A 24,372-nucleotide genomic window follows, 5' to 3' on the forward strand; every position below is an offset into this window, starting at 1 on the left:
TTTCAAGGCTCTGTGGGCCTGGACATGCAATATAGTTCACTCGTATGGCCGGTGATGATGCTGACTGTTGGCTGGGAGCTCATCTGAGGCTCTGCTGGCTTGGGCATTCAGATGGTTCACTCATGTGGTTGGCGATGATGCTGACTGTTGGCCACGGGCTTGCCTGTGCCGTCACACAGACCGCCTTCATGTGGCTTCCACCTGTGTCTTGGGCTTTTGGCAGCATAGTGGCTAGATTACCCCAGGAAGTATTCTAAGAGCAAATGTGTTAAGGCCTGGGCCCAGAAACTGTCATAGTGTTACTTCTGCTGTTTTTTATTGGTCATAGTGTTACTGCTATTTTTTTACAGAGACCACGTCTATGTGTGTGTATGCAAATGTAAAAATGGGGTTAAAATTTAATGGATGCCTGTAGTTCTCCACAAAGATGACCCAGTCAAGTGAATGCTTGATTGTCATTAGGCTATTGTAACTTTGTCACTTTTTAGGTAGCGGGCACATAACTTCTGGTCCATAACATCAGGAAGTAATGTGAGCATGAATTATTCGTAATCTGAATACGTTAATGTTTATTCGGGAAAGTTTTCCATTGCTCTGGTGTAAAAGATTACAGGTCTTTTGTCGCCACAAATTGGTTGGTTGGCATTTCTTGGTCATAGTGTGGACTTTTAAAAAATCATTAAGTAAAAACAGTGTAAAGCTAATTCTTGAGGTTCTAGTTTATTATAAGATTCTCATTAGAAATCAGTTTAATTTATCATACTAATTTGATTTTGATTAAGAATTTAAAGCTTTTCTGAAATAAGCTTAATAGCTTTTTATTTTTCAGATTAAATACAAGTTTTGTTGTTTCCGAGGTATTAACAAAAACAGGTTTGGGGCCAGTACCTGCCACAGGGGTGATAACTCATTAGCTAGAGTAGCAGTGGTAAAGTGGGTTCAACAGCTTTTGTACCATAAACCCATGTAGCATTTGACTGAATGGTTTCCTTCCTTCCTTCCTCTTTTCTTCCATCCTTCATTTTTTTAATGTTTAAAGTTTTTATTTTAAAAGTTTTAAACTTTTAAAACTTTTTATTTTGTAAATTTACACTTAAAGAAAATTTACAAAGATAGTACAGAGAGTTCACATATATCCTTCACCCTGTTTCTCCTGATGTTCACAATTTATGTTACCATAATATGGCTATCAAAGTCAAGAAATTAACTTTGGTATAATTCTATTAAACTACAAACGACATTTGAATTTTAGCAGTCTTTCTGTTAATATCCCTTTTCGATTTCAGGATCCAACTTAGGATCTCCACATTATATGTATTATCCTTGTTATTAATATTTATCCTTAGGCTCCTGTGTGGTCTACCATAGTTCTTCTTTGTCTTTCATAATCTTGACACTTCTGATGAGTATGGTCTGGTAATTTGTAAAATATCCTTCAGTTTGGCAGACAGCATGGTAAAATTGTTGCTATGAAGATCTCTCAGTAGGTACTAAAATCAGTGGACAAAGGTTTGAGGAAAAACAGAATGTTTACATTGTCTTCAGTGCATTTCTCCTAGGTATTTATTGATTACACAGAGAAAAATAGTAACTTTACAGTGGATAAATCTGGCTGACACTGTCTTTACTAAGTAAGAGTAACATGCTGACATCATGTGCCTGTAGAAGGATACAACATCACTTCTATGGTATTCTTAGCAAAAAATATGTAACCTCCATCTCCTTATGAAGAAACATTACATTGCTTATTTTTAATTGTGTTTTCTGTGAAGGCAAAGCATAATTGATTTGAAGGAGAAGGAAATACCAGAATTAAGAAACAAACTGCAGAGTGTGAACAGAGACATACAGCGCCTCAAGAATGACATAGAAGAACAGGAAACACTCTTGGGTGCAATTATACCTGAAGAAGAAAGTGCTAAAGTGTGTCTGACAGATGTTACAATTATGGAGAGGCTCCAGGTACAGTTACTGCAGTTTTACGCAGAATAAAACTTGTTTCATGGTGGTTTGAAAATGACGTGTGAGTGTTTCAGTAGCTAGTTTTCTGGTACAAATTGTGTTTAGAGTTACCTATTCTGAATTTCAGGTAGTTTCAGGGAGTAACTGCTTAACTTACACTTCTGAGTTTAGTTCTTTTTATCCATAAGTTAGGAGAATTATGTTTATTTTTCTTTTTTAGTCTGCTTCCTTTAATTTGCGTCCTCAGTTGGGTCTGACTCATTGTGGCCCCATGGACTGTAGCGCACCAGTTTCCTCTCTCCATGGGAATGTTTTCAGGCAAGAATACTGGAGTGGATTGCCATTTCCTTCTCGACAGGTCTCCTCGACCCAGGGATCAGACCCACGTCTCTTGTGTTTCCTGCATTGGCAGGCAGATTCGTTACCACTGAGCCACCTGGGAAGGTGCCTTTTATTTTCATCATTTAAATTAACTTAAGCATAAAATTAAGAAACAAGAGAGCTCTTCAAGAAAATTAGAGATACCAAGGGAACATTTCATGCAAAGATGGGCACAATAATGGACAGAAATGGTGTGGACCTAACAGAAGCAAAAGATATTAAGAAGACGTGTCAAGAATACACAGAAGAAGTATACAAAAAAGATCTTCGTGACCCAGATAATGAAAATGGTGTAATCACTCACCTAGAGCCAGACATCCTGGAATGTGAAGTCAAGTGGGCCTTAGGAAGCTTCACTAGGAACAAAGCTAGTGGAGGTGATGGAATTCCAGTTGAGCTGTTTCAAATCCTGAAAGATGATGCTGTGAAAGTGCTGCACTCAATATGCGAACAAATTGGGAAAACTCAGCAGTGGCCACAGGACTGTGAAAGGTCAGTTTTCATTCCAGTCCGAAGTAAAGGCAATACCAAAGAATGTTCAAACTGCTGCACAGTTGCACTCATCTCACATGCTAGCAAAGTAATGCTCAAGATTCTCCAAGCCAGGCTTCAACAGTACATGAACTGTGAACTTCCAGATGTTCAAGCTGGATTTAGAAAAGGCAAAGGAAACAGAGATCAAATTGCCAATATCCACTGGATCATCAAAAAAGCAAGAGAGTTCCAGAAAAACATCTACTTCTGCATTATTGATTACACCAAAGCCTATGACTGTGTGGATCACAACAAACTGTGGAAAATTCTGAAAGAGATGGGAATACCAGAACATCTTACCTGCCTTCTGAGAAATCTGTATGCAGGTCAAGAAGCAACAGTTAGAATTGGCCATGGAACAATGGACTGGTTCCAAATTGGGAAAGGAGTACGTCAAGGTTGTATTCTGTCACCCTGTTATTTAACTTAAATGCAGAGTACATCATGTGAAATTCCGGGCTCTATGAAGCACAAGCTGGAATCAAGATTGCCGGGAGAAATATCAATAACCTTAGATAAGCATATGACACCACCCTTATGGCAGAAAGTGAAGAAGAACTAAAGAGCCCCTTGATGAAAGTGAAAGAGGAGAGTGAAAAAGCTGGCTTAAAACTCAACATACAAAAAACCAAGATCGTGGCATCCAGTCTCATCACTTCATGGCTAATAGATGGAAAAGCAGTGAGAGGACTGCAGCCTAAAATAAAAAGACGCTTGCTGCTTGGAAGAAAAGCTATGACCAACCTAGACAGCATATTAAAAAGCAGAGACGTTACATTGCTGACAAAGGTCTGTATAGTCAAAGCTGTGGTTTTTCCAGTAATCATGTATGAATGCGAGAGTTGGACTACAAAGAAAGCTGAGTGCTGAAGAATTGATGGTTTTGAACTGAGGTGTTGGAAAAGACTCTTGAGAGTCCCTTGGACTGCAAGGAGCTCAAACCAGTCAGTCTTAAAGGAAGTCAGTCCTAAATATTCATTGGAAGGACTAATGCTGAAGCCGAAACTCCAGTACTTTGGCCACTTGATGTGAAGAACTGATTCATTGGAAAAGATCCTGATGCTGGGAAAGACTGAAGGCAGGAGGAGAAGGGGACGACAGAGGATGAGATGATTGGATGGCATCACCGACTCAATGGACATGAGTTTGAGCAAGCTCCAGGTATTAGTGATGTACAGGGAAGCCTGGCGTGCTGCAGTCCAGGGAGTCACAAAGAGTTAGATATGACTGAGCAACTGAACTGACTGACTGAAGCATAAAAATTTCATTTTTATCATATTAAAATTTGTTAAAATTATATCTGAGAACAGTTACAAATTAGATTTTTAAAAGTAATTAAAAGCAGTTAATTTGTAAAGATTTTGAATAATGATAATGCCATAAATTTCCTAAAGGAAATAACTTTGATTTATTCTTAAGATGGAACTAAAAGATGTTGAAAGAAAAATTGCACAGCAAGCAGCTAAACTCCAAGGACTAGATTTGGATCGAAGCGTTCAGCAAGTAAACCAGGAAAAACAAGAAAAACAACACAAATTAGATACAGGTAATAGAGTGTGTTTCCTTATAAAGGCTTTAACATTCCAAGCATATGGTTTTTACCATTAATTTGATAACTGTTATGTGGACAAGGAACAGTCTTCCAGTCCACGGTATAGTCACTTTTCTCAAAAGCATCACTTCTCAGTTTCCTTTCTTTACAGAACAGACTTTGAATAATAGGAACTTTTGAATGATTAGTAATAGATGGAAAGTGAAAGTCGCTGAGTCATGTACATCTCTTTGTGACCACGTGGACTATAGAGTCCATGGATTTCTCCAGGCCAGAATACTGGAGTGGGTAGCCTTTCCCTTCTCCAGGGGATCTTCCCAACCCGGGGATTGAACCCAGGTCTCCTGCATTGCAGGCGGATTCTTTTACCAGCTGAGCCACAAGCATAGCCCAAATAATAGATAAGCTTTTCTCTTTCTCAGTCATACATGCCCTGTGAGCTCACCCCTGGCTCTTGGGAGAGCAGACGGGTTTGGGAGCTGGGGAGATTGTTCTGGCATTTTTCTTGCAGTTTGTGGGACCCACAGAAACTCAGCCATTGTGAATGCCACAGACCTGTAAACTGGAAAGATGTTACTTAGAGTATTTTCTGTGCCCTTCCATTAATCACTGTATGGATGTGTTCTCATGCAGTTTCTAGTAAGATAGAATTGAACCGTAAGCTTATACAGGACCAGCAGGAACAGATTCAACACCTAAAAAGCACAGCAAATGAACTTAAATCAGAAAAACTTCAGATATCCACTAATTTACAACGTCGGCAGCAGCTAGAGGAACAGACTGTGGAATTATCCACTGAAGTTCAGTCCTTATACAGAGAAATAAAGGTAAAAACATTCATATGTATTTGTTATTTATAATTAGTTCAGATATATGAAGTGCTCTTTTTGGGACAATGGCCAGAATATGGTTATTGTGAGAATCAAATCAAAATGGTATACAGAACTTGTACTAATAGGAAAAGACTTCTGGGAGGTTTACTGGCCATAAGAAGAAAGAACTGGCTGCCTGGTTAAGTAGTAAACTTCCTATTACTGGGGGTGGTCTGGTGGTGGCTGCTAACTCCGTATAAGGATTCCTACCTATATTGGAGATTTGTCTTATCTAAAAATCCTACATGGATGGCAGACACTGCCTCTCAGATATAGCACTCTTCTTTGATTCCGGATGTAATTTCAGCGTACTTCCCACTACAATCAGCAGGCGCTGAGTTGACACATGGAATGGAAGCTAATTGGCATCCCTCATCTAGTTTAATCAGACCTAAGTAAAAAGTGAAAGTGAGAGTCCGACTCTTGGCGACCCCATGGACTATATGGAATTCTCCAGGCCACAATACTGGAGTGGGTAGCTGTTCCCTTCCCCAGGGGATCTTCCCAACCCCGGGATCGAAGCCAGGTCTCCTGTGTTGCAGGCAGATTCTTTACCAGCTGAACCACCAGGGAAGCCCCAAATCAAACCTAAGACTCAGCCAATTAAATTTTTGAACAGTTTTATAAAAAATAGTCTTATCTAGGTTTATAACTGTGCACATTCAGTAAGAACTAAGTATATTACTGAATCTGTTGTTACTATAAATGTTTCTTAAGTAGTTTTAGATTACAGAATATCAGAGGCTTAGAGTATAAATAGTAGTACTACCTTTTTTATTTTTTTACTGCTTATAAAACACTGTGACATTGAAACTATTGTATCTCATTTTGCATTCAGTGTATCATTTTGATAAATGTGACAAAATTTCCTTGTTATAGAAAAAGAAGTTGAGACTTCCAGATATCCCATGATTTGTCCAAGTTCATACAGTTAGTAGGAGACAGAGTTAATTTGCTGGTATATATCTTATGATATGTAAGACATCTGACTTCCTACCATACCTAACCACTTCCTAATATAAAATATACTGACACTGAACTAATTCTGAATAATTGTTTCTACCTTTATGAATTCACTAGGTACTTTAGGATCTTGTGAGGATCAGGGTTTTGAACAACAGTTATTATGCTATAGAGATGTTGCAAGGCCAAATGATGTGGACTTCTGATTAAAATAGTTTTTTGAAAACCCCTTTCTTTCCAAAATAAGTCAGGACACACCTACATCAGTGTACTAGTGTGGTTTAATTACCATAAAATATCTACTTAGCTTCAGCAAGCTAAGCTTAATGTCAAAAGTTCCTTTATGATCATATTTCCATCTGTGGAAGAAAGAACTGAACTGAAAGCTTTCCTGTTCTTCAGCTACACAGAGCTGATATGGACCCCTACAAACTCAGGGAAATTTACCTAAAGCCACATGTTCATGTAATTGGAAGCACATGGCATAGATTAAGAATCAAGTCAGTGGTCTAAAAAGAACTGATACAAAGGAACTTACAAAGCAGAAGGGGACTCACAGACCCAGAGAAAGAGCTCATGGTCGCCGGGTTGGGGGCGGATGAAGGAAAGGGATGATTAGAGAGTTTGGGGTATGCATGTACACACTACTATATTTAAAATGGATAACCAGCAAGGACCTACTGTGTAGCACAGAGAACTCTGCTCAATGTTATATGGCAGCCTGGATAGGAGAGGAGTTTGGGGGAGAATGGATACAGGTATATGTATGGCTCAGCCCCTTCCCTGTTCATCTGAAACTGTCACAACATTGTTAAGACAAAATTAAAATTTTGAAAAGAAAAAAAGAATCAAATCAGTATAGCATATATGCTTGCTGGACACAGTATAGCTCAGTGGCTAAAGAGTGACTCTGGAGTTGAATGAGATTTGAATCCTGGCTCCTTCGTTTACTGGTTATGGGGACCCTGGACAAATCATTTCTGTGCTCATCTGAAATTTAGCATGAAAATAATGGTACTTTCCTCATAGGGTTGTTGAAAGGAGCAAATGAATGATTTAATCATTTAAAGTATTTTTAAAGCCTGGTACATAGAAAGTGGTTTTATTATGACTATGAAGTCTGAAATAAGATAATGTAATGCTATTATATGAGGTCTTATATATTTTATATCTTTAGGATGCTAAAGAGCAGCTAAGCCCTTTGGAAACAACACTGGAAAAATTTCAGCAGGAGAAAGAAGAATTAATCAACAAAAAAAATACAAGCCACAAAATAGCACAAGATAAAGTAAGATTTCATTTATTATATATTTACCAAAAACACTTTTTTAATTATTATATTAAAAGCACCAAGTTGGACACTGATATTTCACATGAAATTAAAAGCATGATAAAATAACATTTGTGACATAATATTTGTGACATAATCTTTTTAAAATAAGGATTAATTATAAATTATTTTGCTTTTTTTGTATTATTTTGCTTCTTGATTTAAACTATTAATAGAAGTTTGAGAATTGAGAGCTTTTAATCTAATCCCATAGCTAATAAAGGGAGGTCATAAAATTTGATTTGAGATAAAATGTGTCAGTGATGGAAACTGGAACCAGCATTTCTAACTTCCAAGCCCATGTTTCACTGTATGCTACTGTTAAGTTTTTGTTACCTTAATATAAGATATTCCTTGGAAATAAATCTTCCTAAATGCCTACTCCCAATATTTAATAAACATTTTTCTACAGATAAATGAGATCAAAGAGAAGGTTAAAAATATTCACAGTTACATGAAAGACATTGAGAATTATATTCAAGATGGAAAAGATGACTATAAGAAGGTAAGTAAAACTACTTAATTGAATATAATTTAAAATGATTTGTTTATATTTTTATTTTTTGTGCTTAAGAAATTTTCTTTTTTGTAGCAAAAAGAAACTGAACTTAATAAAGTAATAGCTCAAATAAGTGAATGTGAGAAACACAAAGAAAAGATTAATAAGGAAATGGGAATCATGAGACAAGATATTGATACACAGAAGGTAGGTTCTTTTTCTGCTGATGATTTATGGTGGTATTTATACCAGTAACATTCTTACCTTTTTTATTTTTTACTCTTCAATACTTGCATTGAGTAGATATGAAAACAGTAGGGAAAAGCAATTCTTGTGTATATATTTATATAAAAAGTATGTTTCTCTTTTACGTCATTGAGAGACAAAGCAAATTTTCCTGTGGTACTATAAAAAGAGACATATTTTCATTTGTAAAATGCAATTTTAAAAAAGTACACTTGGAAAAAAAATACACTTGGTGTAACGTAAGTTATTGTGATTCTTTTGATCATAACATTTTTTTTCTGATTTTTTTTTTTTATTGAAGTATGGTTGGATTACAATGTTGTGTCAGTTACTGCTGTACAGCAGAGTGACTCAGTTATGTATTATATATACACTCATTTTCACACTCTTTTCCATTATGGTTTATCACAGGATATTGATATAGTTCCCTGTGCTATACAGTAGGACTTTGTTGTCTGTCCATTCTATATACACCAGTTGCATCTGCTAATCCCAACTCCCAGTCCCCAACCTCTCTCACATCCCTCCCCCTTGGCAAACACTAGTCTTCTTTCTGTGTCCATGATTCTGTTTCATGTGTGTGCATGCATGCTCAATTGTGTCTGACTCTTTGTGACCCCATGGAATGTAGCCCACCAGGCTCCTCTGTCCATGGGATTTCTCAGGCAAGAATACTGGAGTGGGTTACCATTTCCTTCTCCAGGGGATTTTCCTGACCCAGGGATTGAACCCGCGTCTCTTGCATCTCCTGCAGTGGCAGGCGGATTCTTTACCACCGTGCCACCATAGGTTCGTTTGTGTCATATTTTAGATTCTCCATATAAATGATACCGTATGGTATTTGTCTTTGTTTTTCTGACTTCATGTAGTGTAATCTTGAGTGGCATCCATGTTGCTGCAAATAGAGTTATTTCGTTCTCTTTAATGGCTGAGTAATACTCCATATGTATGTGCCACAGCTTTATTCATTTGTCAGTGGACATTTAGGTTACTTCCATGTCTTGGCTGTTGTGAATAGTGCTGCTGTGATTGTGGGGACTGCATGTATCTTTTTGAATTATAATTTCATCTGGATGTATGCCCAGGAGTGGAGTTGCTGGTTCATATGGTAATTGTTTTCAATTTTCTGAGGAACTTCCATACTATTTTTCCACAGTGGCTGCACCAATTTATATTCCCACCAACAGTGTAGGAGGGTTCCCTGAGAAAAGCAATTCTAATAACATTGTGATTTCTTCTTTCCTTTTTTGTTTTCAGTAAGAGACTTCCTTGGTAAAAATTTAAACATAAAAACATAAAATTAAAAGTCTCCCTCCCCTGCTGACAATTGTCAGTCTACTTCTCTATATTATTCTTAAATGTTGTAAGTAGACTATACATTGTTTTTCATTTGATTCCTTTATTTGCTTTCTCTATTAAAGAAATTAATTTCTACCGTATAATTAAAATCACATTGAGAAAATAATTTTCAACATGTCTTATATGAACATGATGGTTAATATCTTTAAAAACTATACCGTTTCTCTGTTCTTGCTGTTTTGAACAAAATTTAATGTTTGAATGCTTTAAACACTTGGTTATAAATAATGGTTAAAATCTCTTTAAAGATTAGCCATATCTTAAATATGAGTATCAGTTCAGTTCAGTCGCTCAGTTGTGTCCGACTCTTTGTGACCCAATGAACCGCAGCACGCCAGGCCTCCCTGTCCATTACCAACTCCCAGAGTTTACCCAAACTCATGTTCATTGAGTCAGTGATGCCATCCAACCATCTCATCCTCTGTCGTCCCCTTCTCCTCCTGCCCTCAATCTTTCCCAGCATCAGGGTCTTTTCAAATGAGTCAGCCCTTCGCATCAGGTAGCCAAAGTATTAGAGTTTCAGCTTCAACATCAGTCCTTCCCATATGAGTATCAGTCAGAGGTCAATCGAATCTCTGCCATCTAATAAAGGCTATATAAATTTATGATGCATATATAATAGTTACCATTAGCTTATTATGTGTGTTTTCTATTTAACATCACAATCTGTAAATAAAGTCCATACAAATATACAGAGATAGTTAAGATAATACCAGTCTGTGACCCTTTTCAAGTTGATGGTCTAAATTTAGTAGATCTGACTACATTAGTTTACTTTTATAACCTACCTTGTTCTAGAAGTTGTTTACTAATTATCTACATACAGCAATGCTAAGTAATGAATTAATGAGAAAATGAAACCGTGTAGAAATAAGGATGAGAAGGAGGACAGTGAAGCAGGAGAGTCCTAAGGATATAAAATGTAGGCCGCGAAATCTTACATGCTTGCTGAAGATCTCAGTAGTCTCATGAAAAGAGAAAGTCATAATTAAGATTCCCATTGTTTCAAAACTGAAAACAACCCAGTTTCCTGGACTGAGACCAGAGAAAAATGTCTCTGTAGGCATTCATGAAATTCTTGCCTAGAGAATCCCAGGGACCGGGGGAGCCTCGCGGGCTGCCGTCTATGGGGTCACACAGAGTCAGACACGACTGAAGCGACTTAGTAGTAGTAGTAGTAGGCATTCATGGAAAGAGAGGAAGACACTGTATAGATTAATAGAAACCAGGTCTTCAACAAACTTCATGGGGCTTTTTTTTTTCTGAGGCCTTTTTTTTTTGCAGTGTGTTTCTGTACCTTTATTATCCCTTGAGGAAGGTTCTGTAGAAGGTGGTATGCTTGGAGCCTAAAATAAATGTTAGAGTGTTTTGAGAGCAAAAGTTAGCTATAGGCACCTATCAAAATCACATGGGTTTTTCCCACTCCTAAGTATATAACCAAGAACTTAAAATATATATTTGCATGATGCTGCCACTGCTGCTAAGTCACTTCAGTCATGTCCGACTCTATGCGACCCCATAGACAACACCCCACCAGGCTCCCCCGTCCCTGGGATTCTCCCGGCAAGAACACTGGAGTGGGTTGCCATTTCCTTCTCCAGTGCCTGAAAGGAAAAGTAAAAGTGAAGTCGCTCAGTTGTGTCTGACTCTTAGCAACCCCATGGACTGCAGCCTACCAGGCTCCTCGTCCATGGGATTTTCCAGGCAAGAGTACTAGAGTGGGTTGCCATAGCCCTCTCAAATATATTTGCAGAAAATATGGAAATCAGCCCAAATTGTTATCACCTGATGAATGGATGAACAGAATGTGGTATATTCATATATATTTGCCAGGAGTCTCCAGAGAAACAGAACCAATAAGAGACTGATAAATACAGATAAAGATATAGACAAAGATAGTTATCGTAAGGAATTAACTCAAGTGATTGTGGAGGCTGAGAATTCCCAAGATTTGTGGTTGGCAAGCTGGAGACCCAGGAGAGCTGATGGTGTAGTTCTGGCCTGAGAACTAGGAGAGTTAAAATATTCTCTTGATCCAAGAAGAGCCAAGGTTTCACCTTAAATATGAAGACAAGAAAAAAAGCCACCATCCCAGCTCATACAGTCAGGCAGGATGATTACCCCTTAATCAGCCTTTTTTGCGCTGTTCAGGTCTTTAGTTGACTGGATATGGCCCATCCACATTAGGAAGGGCAGTCTGCTTTATTCCGTCTACCAATTTAAATTTTAATCTCACCCAGAAACACTGTCATAGACAACATAGTGTTTGACCAGTGTCTAGGCACCCTGTGGCGTCAAGCTGACACATAAAATCAACTGTCACAGAATATTAGTGAAGTCATTCAGTCATGTCCGACTCTGTGACCCCATGGATGGTAGCCTACCAGGCTCCTCTGTCCATGGGATTTTCCAGGCAGTCGTACTGGAGTGGGTTGCCATTTCCTTCTCCAGGGGATCTTCCCAACCCAGGGATCGAAACCAGGTCTCCCACCTTGTAGATAGACGCTTTACCGTCTGAGCCACCAGGGAAGTCCTCACGGAATATTACTCAACCATTAAAAGTAAGGAAATAATAGATGCTATAATCTGGACAAACCTTGAAAGCATTATGCTTAAATGAAAGAAGTCAGTCACAAAAGACCATATTGTATGATTCTATTAACATGAAATGTATAGAATAGGCAAATCATAGAGACAGCAGATTAGTGTTGCTTGGGATAAGGGGGAGGGAGAGAAAAGGGAATAGAGAGTGACTACTAATGGGTGTGGAGTTTGGCGGGCAATAAAATGTGCTGGAATTAGCACTTTATGAATACACTGAAACCACTGAATTGAAAAAAGTGGCAAATTTTGTGGTATATGAGTTACATCTCAATTAAAAAGAATAAATCACCTGGGTTATTGAAAATACACATCTGTCTCCATTCCAGATCAATAAATCAGAACCTCTGGGGCATGGGCAGAGGCATGTATATTTTGTTAAAGGTCCTCAGGGGTTCCGATGTGTCAGTTACTGAGTCAGAGCACTGTATAGCTTTCAGGAAATTGCTCTATAAATGGCATTTTCCCCAACTAGACTTTTGGTGAATTTTGGAATGTAGTTTATTCAGCATATTACTCCATCACAAATACCTATAATGCAGCTAATTTTCATGTTTCCTTTAGGTGGCAAACCACATGCATTAACTACTCTCTGAACTGAGTGATTGGGATTACTATCAAACAGTTGAAGAACCTAACAGCATATTTATGTACTTAAGCCCTATTAAATTTACTCCACAGAATTAAAAAATTTGGAAGTTTAATAATCTTCCTCATTTTTCAGATGAAGGAAACTGGAGGTAACCTGACTTGCCAAAGGTCATAAAAGTAATGAGTCAAACCTGACCCTACATTGTCAAATTGCTAGTATAATGGAAAAACAGTTTTATGACTGCATCTCGTTTTCTCTGACACTTTATCTCTTCTTCCTCTGATACTTTATATTTTGAAGACTGTAACTGGAATTTTTACTGCTTAAGAGTACTGGAGTGGGTTGCCATTTCCTTCTCCAGGAGATCTTCCCAACCCAGGGATCGAACCTGGGTCTCCTGCATTGCAGGCAGACGCTTTACCATCTGAGCCACCAGGGAAGACTCAAAGTACAAGGACAGATTTGACCCAAAAAAATTTCACTAGCTTATTGAGCTAAGCATTGTATTTAGTACTTTTTATATATAATAACTATTTTAACATTAAAGTAGTTCTCTTGACAGGTGGTATTATTGTCCCTATGTTACAAGTAAACTGAGGCTCAGAGAATTTAAACTAGTTTGCCCGAAGTCATCCTGTTTGAAAGTTGCAGTGCTGAGATTTGAGCCTAGGTATTTCTGACTTCAAAGCCTTTAACTACTGTGCCGAATACTGTCTTCCTGAATGAAAAAGCAATTAGAAGCTGACCTGGAAGAAATGTCTAGCTTTCTGGTGACCGTGCAGGCTAACAGACCAGGAATGTTATTTCATGCAAAAAATCAGTCTCACCTAAGAATGTGATAGCCCTTCAGAGAATCCTTTCAGGTATTCATTGAAGCAAATTCCATTGTTCTGTTAGATAAAAGCAAGCAATGCCACATTCTTTTGTTCCTAATAAGGAAGAAGTACCGGCATAGTCCCTCATGGAAGAATCTTGGGGAATCATAGCAGCTGTGGTGGCACATTAGGTTGCCTTGGCAACAAAAGGTAGTTTACAACTATATCGTTTTTGTCATCTCTAGCTTATTATGATGCCTTTAATAGATATGTATATATTTACATTATTAGTTGTAGGAAACTGAAAGGAGCCTTAATGAAGTTAAAAAAAAAAAAAACAGCAAAACTCAGAATAGTGATTGATAGATGGGCAGGGTTGGATGTGAACATTAAGCATGTGAGAGAAGTGGCTTCTCTTCTGATCTCCCACTTCCCAAAACCATGGTGACTCTGGTGTCATTACTTTGGCAACAAAACGTTATTATCAAAGATCTACCTCCTCCCCTCAGCCCCACTTCCCTCCACTCTGAGTTTTTCTCAGGTTGCTGTAGAAGGGTCTTCTTTGAAAAGGCCTGACTCCAAACTTAAGGTAAATTTTTTATATTCAGGCTCTTTGGGGCCAAACCACCATTGTTTTGCAGGAAGACTTTTTCTCTCTAAGTTGCAAAGAGTCAACTTATAAATTGTATTCTGTTTGTCTCTTGACAACATAGTCCATTATAATCACCAGGAAAACTACTGAAATAATTGTGTGGTGCTGCTGCCACCAAATGATTTAATGGTTGCTTTTTAAGGACAAAACTACTCAACAAGAACAGCTAAATTTAAAGTTTTTCAGTTCAATTCAGTGGCCAGAAAAAAAGTCATCAAGTATATAGACATACTATTTTTGTGAAACTTCTTACTGCCTTGTCCGCTTGAAGGTGAAGATCTTATCTGACATACCGTATATAATGGTCTTGGCACATGTTAGTAGACAAATACAACTGGGGAAAAAGTGGGGGAGACTTTGATAGTAGTCTTGCTCTCTTGTATCTCTTAGATCAGTGGGCTCCATTGTGAGGTTCTTAGGAAAGATGACCCTATGGAGCCTAGGTATCAAATACTGAAAATCTAGCTGTGCGTTTTCTCTCATCATTTAAATGTCTGTTTTGTGTGTATATGGGCCTTCCAGATTGTCTAGGACTGGCTTCTCCCTCTGCTGAGTTACACATGAGTCTAAGGCAGAATTGGTACTGCCTGTTGCCAGTTACCTGCTATGAATCACATGTTGGTAACTTGATTATTTTTGTTAATGAATTTAATATTTACATTTAGATACAAGAAAGGTGGCTACAGGATAACCTTACTTTAAGAAAAAGAAATGAAGAGCTAAAAGAAGTTGAAGAAGAAAGAAAACAACATTTGAAGGAAATGGGTCAAATGCAGGTTTTACAAATGAAAAAGTGCGTTTTTAAAAATAGTCTTTAGTTTAAATAAAGGTCCATATTATTGACATGTGAAATACATTCAATGCTTTTTTTTTTTTTTTTAAAGAATTTAAACCTGTGCCCAGAGTGTCCTTTCAAACTTGAAAGAAGGTGGGCACTTGCATACAAATACATTTAATGGCTTTATAAACCAAATTACTGAAGAAGTAGTAACACAGAATTTATAGTCACATTGTAACTGTGCAGTGATAGCCAGTATTAAACATATCTAATTCACAGACTTTAGCAAGCCTGCTTCACAAGTTAATGGTAGAAAGAATATCTGGCCTCTGAACCCTGCCTGGGTCAGTGCTTATGCTTTCTGTAATTGCTAGCGGAGTTACAGCCAGTTCTTTGTCCTTGGTGACCCATTGTACATGGTCCCAGGTATAATTATGTGCCAGCCAAAGCATTTGATTAATTAGATTCTTCTTTCATCTGGTTTTATTGATGCTTACTATAGTTGCTGTCTTCCTGCTACAGCAGAAAATACTTTATTCTTGGTTTCTTTGCCTTATGAATTCTGTAAGAAGCTGGTTGATGCTGAGGCACTAGTCTGGTGTTAAAGATTGTACTAGCCAAACAGTTTTTGGTCCCACCTCAGCTGGTTAGATATACTCATTCATTCAGCCATTCCTTATGGAATTTTCATTTTTCTTCTTGACTTCACAAAGAAATCTGGATCAAAGAATGCTTAGGTTTTTCTGAAAGATATAATAAGTTGAAATTTAATTTAGTTATTAAAACCTAACAAAAAGTTACTCCTGTGTTATTGTAAGTTCTCTTGGTTTGGTCATTTTCAATCTCATATATCAAGGAACTAAGACTTAACTAGAAGAGCTCTTTATCTTTCAGCCTGTTTGTTTTTTATGCGTTAGGACACTGAGACCCAGAAAAAAGGATAATAGGAAATTAGAATGAAAGCCAGGAACAAGACCCAGATATCCTAGCTTCCAAGCTGTACTCTTTAACATTGTAATGTTGGTGCTCTTGGTGCCAAGAGGGGGGAAGCTTATAGAAAAAGCCTTTAAATGAAACCGTATATTCCTTGCTACTAAAGACCAAAATCAGATATTTTTATAATTCCTTCTGTAATTGGCACATAACAGTGCATTTCACATTCATTCAGACTGCTAAGCACAACTGTTCTTTTTCAAACCTTTCTTCAACCAGGACACAACCGCAATGTCAACAAAACAGAAATCAGGCCAGTTCTTTAAGTGTATTCATAAACTTGAGAGGTGTGCTTGGCAAATAAGAGGACACTTAATAAGTAATTGTTGAATGAAGATTTTTAAAGCATATGTTAAAATCTGCATTATCTACCAAGTTATGAGAAAAGTTTAAGTATTTTACTTTTATGATCAGTGTGATGCTTTTTATACTTATGTAAGAGAAATTTTGTTTTCATAGAGGAAAATAAACTATTAGTAGTATTACAACATAAATTAATAGTTTGAGGTAAAATTTTATTTTGTCTAACATACTGTGAACAAACTGATAAAACCTGTTAGTAACTTCTCAGAGTTGTACACTTAGATCACAATGAGAAGTTTATAAATTTGTAATATTAATCACCAAAAGTACTTTACTTTGGTTAATGTGTAAACATCAGGAACTTTTTCAGTGTTCACATGTTATGAGAGTACTTTATTCAGCACACACAAATCAGCTGTTTAGAAACCTGGATGCTTCAGAGATTTGGAAAGAAGAAAGTTTTCTTTAGTATTGAAGCCTTAAAGAAAAAGCACTGTATTCTGATTGCAAAGAGAATGATATATTTATCTAGCTGAAGAAATCTGGCTTTTCTACTGTGGGCTGCTAAAATCTAAACATGGTCCTCATTTGTTATTTTCCCTCCTAGTGAACATCAGAAGTTGGAAGAAAAAATAGACAATATAAAAAGAAATCACAGTTTGGCAATAGGACGACAGAAAGGTTATGAGGAAGAAATTATTCATTTTAAGAAAGAACTTCGAGAACCTCAATTTCGGGATGCTGAGGAAAAGTACAGGGAAATGATGATTATTATGAGAACAACAGAGCTTGTGAACAAGGATCTGGACATCTATTATAAGACCCTTGACCAGTAAGTACTGGGGATTTGGTTCCTACTGCAGTCAGTATCAACTAGCATAATTTAGTTTTGCCACTCCCTTTTAACTTTTTTAATGTATTTCATACCTAGCAGAGAATAGAAAAATATATGTATGTATGTCAAGCGTGCTTACTTGAATTACAAAATTAAGTTATAAGGCATATTAATATTAACGAGCATCATGATCCCACTCCCATACCCAATCTGAGAACTCTACCACTATCACTAACTACCATCCACTGAGATGCTCCTCCTCATCTCAGCCACTTGTCATCCCCACTCCCTGTAACTGCTGACACAGATTTTTGCTCTCTCTGCTTTAAAAAAAAATAATTTTGTAAAGTATATCACTTTTTTAGCTTTAAAAAAAAATTATATTCTTTGTACTCTTCTAGAATTTTTTTTTTTTCTGCTTGTTTTGTTTTGCTTTTATTAAGTTGCTTATAGCTGTGGTTGATGCATTTTCAGTGATGTACAGAATTCTGTTGTGGAAATTACCATAATGTATCCATTTTTGGTAGATGGGACGTTTGGGTTGTTTCCAGGCCTTTACTAATCTAACACTTATTGCTAGGAACATTTGTGTCATGTGGAGTAAAAATTTAAGAGATTCTCTGGAGTACACGTGGGAGTAAAATTGCTGGGTTGCAGGGTATGCTGTTTCACAAAATAATGTTAAATTATTTTCCAAAGTAGTTTTAATGATTTATACCACTAACAGAATATAATAGTTACCTTTGATGTATGTTGTGACATTGACTTCGCTGATTTTAGTTTTTGCATTTTAATGGGTTTTAAATGATAAATCATTATGGTCTTCATTTGTAGTCCCTTGATTTAAAAGAAAAAAAGATTTCGGTTTTGCTGGGTCATTGCTGTGGGGAGTGGAGGGCTACTCTCCAGTTGCGGGGTGCGGGCTTCTCTCGTTGCGGGGTCTTCTCTTGTAGAGCACGGGCTTCAGGGTGTGTGGGCCTCAGGAGCTGCCATCCCTGTGCTCCAGAGCACAGGCTGTGATTGTGGCACACAGGCTCTGTAGTCGTGGCAGATGGGCTTTAGTTGCTCTGCTGCTCTGGGATCTTCCTGGACCAGGGATTGAACCTGTGTCTCCTGCACTGGCAGGCGGATTCTTTACCCCTGAGCCACGAGGAAAGCCTTGCAGGCCCTTGATTTCTAATGATGCTGAACATCTCTGTGTTTGATCATGTTTCTTCTTTGAAATATTTGTATTTTGTACCCATTTTTAATGTACTGTTGGTGGTCTTACAGGTTTGCATGTGATCTTTTTACTTTCTTATAGTGTCTTTTAATAAACAGATTTGATTCTTAGGTAGTCATATTTACTCATCTTTTTAGGTTAGCTCTTTTGTGTCTTGTTTAAAAAATCCTTCCCTATTCCTACATTTTCTTCTAAAAGTTCTAAAGTTTTCCTTTCACACTCAAATACATTTAAGTATCTAATTCTAAATTGAATTCTGTGTACAGTGTAAGGTAGGAATCCAATTTCATTTTTTTCCTATGGATACCAGTTGTCTTGGCTAGTATACCGTGTGTGCATGGGTCATTTCTGGGTTTCATTGTTCAATTTGTGCCGTTACCAAGACTGTCTTAATTACCATAACTTTACAGTATATTTTAGTGCATGGGAAAATTTTATTTTTTATTCAGTCTGTCCATCTTTGTCTTTTTTTTTTGGAATATAGTTGCTTTACAGTGTTGTGTTTGCGGTACAACAAAGTGAATCAACTCATCTTTGTCTTTTAACTAGTAAATTTAGTCCATTTATTTGATTGTGATTGATTACTTAGTTGTATTTATTTCTGTTTTTTTTTTTTTCCTACTTCCCTGACTTCTGTAGGATTGATTTATTTTTCTTTATTCATCTTTTCCCCCTTCTTTGGGTTGTAAATAATATGCTTTAGTTATTTGGATGTTCCCCTTTACTTTTTTTAACATTCATATTCGACCTAAAAATCAAGTGTTTTGATTCCCAAAGGGGTCCTAGAGAAACATTACCAGCATCACCTTGGAACTTATTAGAAATGAAAATTCTCAGTCTCCACTCCAGATCTGGTACATTAGAAATGTTAGGGACAAGGCTTAGCGGGCTGCACTTTAACAAGCCTTCCAGGTGATTACAGTGCACATCAAAGTTTAGGAACCATGGCTCTGATATGACTTGCTTTACGTTCTTCCAAAATGTTCATTTCTCCTATCTGCTGTGTTTCTATTGCCTGGTATTTTCATTTAACCTTATTTTTATATGTCAGATTAGAAAATAATTAATGTGGTTCATAGCGCTTATTGATAAACCCACATTTACCAATTTCTTACAAATCTTCCTTCTTTAGGTTCAGTTTCTTTCTTTTTTTGAAGTATATCCTTTAATTTTTTTTTCAGTGAAGAATTGTGAGTAGTAAATTCTTTTTCAGTCTGAAAATTTTTGCTCTCAGTCTTGATACTTTAGGTGAGCATAGAGTTCTAGATTGAAAGGATGTTTTTTTTCTTTCGGTACTTTGAAAATATTAGATTTCTTCCTGATCTCCATGATTGCTGTTGAGAAATCATTCTAATTATTCCTTTGGAAGTAATCTGCCTTTTTCCTCTGGTTCTTTTAAGAGTTTTCCCTTATCTCTTGTATTCTGCATTTTTGGGGAGTGTGTCTAGATGTAGGTTTAGTTTTAGTTCTATTTAAGAATTATGCTTATTGATCTGAGGATTGATACCTTTCATTAATTTTGGAAAGTTCTCACGTATTCTCTCTTCAGATATTATCCTTTCCCCATTTCTTACTATTCTTCCCGCCTTCATTTGTCATTAGACATAAATAAACCTTATCCTTTCCTCCACATTGCTTAATGCCCCTCGCATATACTGGTGATACCCTGGGCAACACCCTGATGAAGACCTTCCAGTGCACAGATTCTTTAGCTGCTGCTTATACTGCCTGTTGAGGTGTCCATTTTTAATCTATTTTTCATTTCAATATTTCAAGATATTTTTCAATTCTGTAAGTTTTATTTTACTCATTTTCAGAAATTCTTATTTTTCTTAATGTATTTTTTTCTTAGTGTTTTGATTCCTTCTTGTATGTCTTTACTCATTTTAAATATAAATTATATTCTTTTTCACAGTCATTTTTTAATTTCACACTTTTAGGAGTCTATTTCTGCTGTATTGTGTGCTGGCTCTAGCTCTAGGGAATTATTTCTTGGGTTTCATGTAGTATTTAATTGTAAACTCATCTTTAGTGAGTTTTTTTTTCCTCTATGAAGCGCCCCTGTGACTTTTTTATGTGGATGTCCTTCCACTTAGTTGTTTTGTTATCTGTTAGACACTCTAGGGCTAACACTGGTCTGAATCTAGTTTTTATGTTAATTTTTCAATTTGGGAGTTCCTGAACTACACTGGTGGTATAATAAAGGACCTTAAACTCTTGGAAGGGATTTGCCCAGGACTTTGAACTCTCAGCTTATTAATTTTCCACTTTTTCACTGAAGTTACTGTTCAAGAGTCTCAGCTTTTATGTTGGGAGTCACTTCTCTTTGCCTCACTTGGGCCCTATACCTCATCTTCTGTCCTAGGTGAGAATACCTAAACCCTGGGTTATGAAAATAATAACTAAATTCAGCTGCAGTTATCATATCACACACTGACCATTCTGGTTTTTAGTTCTCTGTTTCCACCACATAGAGAGTTGCCTTTCTTCTAAACTCAGCTATACTCTAAAATAATTTTTGTTCTAAATCTGTCTAGCATCTCTAAGCATTTTATCAAGAGAAGGATCAGTTACCTTAGATTTTGTTTGTTACTGTTTCCTAAAAAGGAATATATCCTCCTTGAGAGAATCTGTGTTTTAAGGCTTCCTCTGGAAAGAGCCTAGTGAACAGACCAGCCTCAGCATTGGGAATCAGACCACAAGCTCAGGAGGACAGGAAGATCCCACTTTGCAGTATGAGGATTCTTTTAGTTCATGATGATAGCAAGAGTGGCCCCAGAATCACTTAGCTATAACTCTGGCATGTACAGGTTTTAGAGAGTACATAGTCTTTCAAGGTAAGTGAAGACTTGAAGTGAGCCAATTATGTTAGTCATTTTTAAAAATAAATACTAGTAAGGTTTTTGTTGGATTAAGTTTGGCTTCTGTAATGAAGGAACACATCTTTTGTCCTCGTTGTCAGTGAGCAAATAAGCTAACATTACAATGCTCCTTGGGTTCAGAAAGGCTCGTGGATATGTATGTCTGTACCAAGTAGGAACTTTTATTCCCCTTGTTCCTTAATGTCCTCAAATATTGAAATCTCCTCTAGATTTTTAGATCCAGCAGTTGTTGAGATTTCATGTTCTGAAATAAGAGCAAATGCAGGACATTATTAGAGTCTTTGCCTGGTAGACTATTACATATACAACATTTGTCTTTTTAAAAAAAACTTCCATAATTCTTTTTAGTATATCCAGCTATAGGCATATATGCCTTTAGAAGGCTTATTACTTTTTGAATTCTTAAACAGCTGATGCTGTGTATGTGGTAAACGTTCTGAACATTTTTTGAGGGCTAAGGAATAGGAAACCCAATCCTTACTGGCAAGTTTATTTAAAGAGACAAAAACCAAAACAGATTTTTATCAGTAAAAATCTGTACAGAATAGGATAACTTAACTTGGTTTTGATGAAAAAAATTAAGCTGAGTCTTAAATAGCAAGAGCTGTTTGTATAAAAGTTGATAAATTGTACCTTTTTGAGGCCTGAAAAAAAATCCATAATTGTTGTTAAAAGTATTGTCTCTAGTCTCTAGAGACTATCTAAATCTAACTTGACATTTAGCAAGTTATTTAAATACCCTGAGCTTCAGTTTTCTTATCTATAAAACGGAAATTTTTTTTTAAGTCCATTATAGCAGTCATCGTAGAGTCAGAATTCAAAGTCAAACTCACAGGCTGTTTCATCCGGCTCTCCTTGTCATGTTACAGTCTTTAACGTATATTGTTAAATTCTCTCTTTCTTAAGGGCACTAAGGAACTTGACCAAGAAAGCATAGGTGTCTGTTGTTTCTATCTAAACATGCTTTAAGACGAAATTTCTGGGGCAGGGGCTGTGCAGAGGAGATACTAATAGTAATTAAATACTTAATATGTGTTGTTCAGTTGATCAGTCATGTCCGACTCTTTGCGACTGCAGCACGTCAGGCTTCCCTGTCCATCACCAGCTCCCAGAGCCTACTCAAACTCATGTCCATGGAGTTGGTGATGTCATCCAACCATCTCATCCTCTGTCATCCCCTTCTCCTCCTGTCTTCAATCTTTCCCAGGATCAGGGTCTTTTCCAGTTAGTCAGTTCTTCACATCAGGTGGCCAAAGTATTGGAGTTTCAGCTTCAACATCAGTCCTTCCAGTGAATATTCAAGACTGATTTCCTTTAGGATGGACTGGTTGGATCTCCTTGCAGTCCAAAGGACTCTCAAGAGTCTTCTCCAACACCACAGTTCAAAAGCATCAATTCTTCAGCACTGAGCTGTCTTTATAGTCCAACTCTCACATCGATACCTGACTACTGGAAAAATCATAGCTTTGACTCTACAGATCTTTGTCGGCAAAGTAACATCTCTGCTTTTTAATATGTCTGTTACAGCTTTTCTTCCAAGGAGCAAGCGTCTTTTAATTTCATGGCTGCAGTCACCATCTGCAGTGATTTTGGAGCCCAAGAAAAGAGTCTGTCACTGTTTCCATTGTTTGCCCATCTGTTTGCCGTGGAGTGATGGGACCAGATGCCATGATCTTTGTTTTCGGAATGTTGAGTTTTAAGCCAGCTTTTTTACTCTCCTCTTTCACCTTCATCAAGAGGCTCTTTAGTTCCTCTTCACTTTCTACCATATAGGTGGTGTCATCTGTGTTAGCCATAATTTAATTGAATTCCATCTCAACAAACTGTCGAAGATTGTTAAAGAGATGGGAGTACCAGAACACCTTACCTCCTGAGAAATCTGTATGCAGATCAAGAAGCAACAGTTAGAACCGGGCATGGAACAATGGACTGGTTCCAAATTGGGCAAGGAGTATGTCAAGGCTATATATTATCACCCTGCTTATTTAACTTATATGCAGATTACATCATGAGAAATTCCAGCTGGATAAAGCACAAGCTGGAATCAAGATTATCGGGAGAAATATCAATAACCTCAGATATGCAGATGATACCACCCTTATGGCAGAAAGCCATTACTTCATGGCAAGTAGATGGGGAAACAGTGGAAACCCTGACAGCCTTTATTTTCTTGGGCTCTAAAATCACTGCAGATGGTGACTGCAGCCATAAACTTAAAAGACGTTTGCTCCTTGGAAGAAAAGCTATGACCAACCTAGCCAGCATATTATAAAGCAGAGACAATACTTTGCCAACAAAGGTCCGTATAGTCAAAGCTACAGTTTTTCCAGTAGTCAGTTTTGGATGGGAGAGTTGGACCATAAAGAAAGCTGAGCGCCAAAGAATTGATGCTTTTGAACAGTGGTGTTAGAGGAGACTCTTGAGAGTCCCTTGAACTGCAAGGAGATCAAACCAGTCAATCAATCCTAAAGGAAATCAGTCCTGACTATTCATTGGAAGGACTGATGCTGAAGCTGAATGAAGCTCCAGTACTTTGGCCACCTGATGCAGAACTGACTCTTTGGAAAAGACCCTGATGCTGGGAAAGATTGAAGGCAGGAGGAGAAGGGGATGACAGAGGATACGATGGTTGGATTGCATCACCAACTTCTTGGAGTTGGTGATGGACAGGGAAGCCTGGCTTGCTGCAGTCCATGGGGTTGCAAACGTCAGCCACAACTGAGTGACTGAACTACTAGTGTAGACCTGTAAAGAGCAAGTATTCATCAGAGAGATCAAGTAGACTGTCCAGAATTACCCAGCTAAATGGCAGAGATAAAATTAGATCTCAGAACTAAGGCCTTTCTACTCCCACTATGCTGTGCTGCTACCACCATCCGTCACCCCTCTTTTTTAACCTTTAGAAAACAAATATTTATATTAAAAATTTTCCTTTTACTTAACTCATACTTCTTGGTTAAGAGCCACAATAGTCAATTTATATATTTTATACCTCCTCAGC

The 24,372-nt window shown here is 37.3% G+C and overlaps 1 protein-coding gene and 1 non-coding gene across 2 annotated transcripts in view; one reads left to right on the forward strand and one right to left on the reverse strand.

Moving 5' to 3' along the window:
- Positions 1–24,372, forward strand: part of RAD50 (RAD50 double strand break repair protein) — a 113,426-nt gene that overhangs the window by 70,886 nt on the left and 18,168 nt on the right. The window contains exons 14-21 of the mRNA XM_005682618.3: positions 1,773–1,962; positions 4,297–4,423; positions 5,063–5,256; positions 7,442–7,552; positions 8,007–8,099; positions 8,187–8,300; positions 15,024–15,151; positions 17,040–17,264. Coding sequence (XP_005682675.2) covers positions 1,773–1,962; positions 4,297–4,423; positions 5,063–5,256; positions 7,442–7,552; positions 8,007–8,099; positions 8,187–8,300; positions 15,024–15,151; positions 17,040–17,264 — 1,182 coding nt within the window. The remainder of the gene's footprint in view (positions 1–1,772; positions 1,963–4,296; positions 4,424–5,062; positions 5,257–7,441; positions 7,553–8,006; positions 8,100–8,186; positions 8,301–15,023; positions 15,152–17,039; positions 17,265–24,372) is intronic.
- TRNAC-GCA lies at positions 13,259–13,330 on the reverse strand. Its single transcript has one exon. It is a non-coding gene; the product is annotated as a tRNA-Cys (tRNA).

Source organism: Capra hircus, chromosome 7 (genome assembly GCF_001704415.2).
Source record: "Capra hircus breed San Clemente chromosome 7, ASM170441v1, whole genome shotgun sequence".
Lineage (NCBI taxonomy): Eukaryota > Metazoa > Chordata > Mammalia > Artiodactyla > Bovidae > Capra > Capra hircus.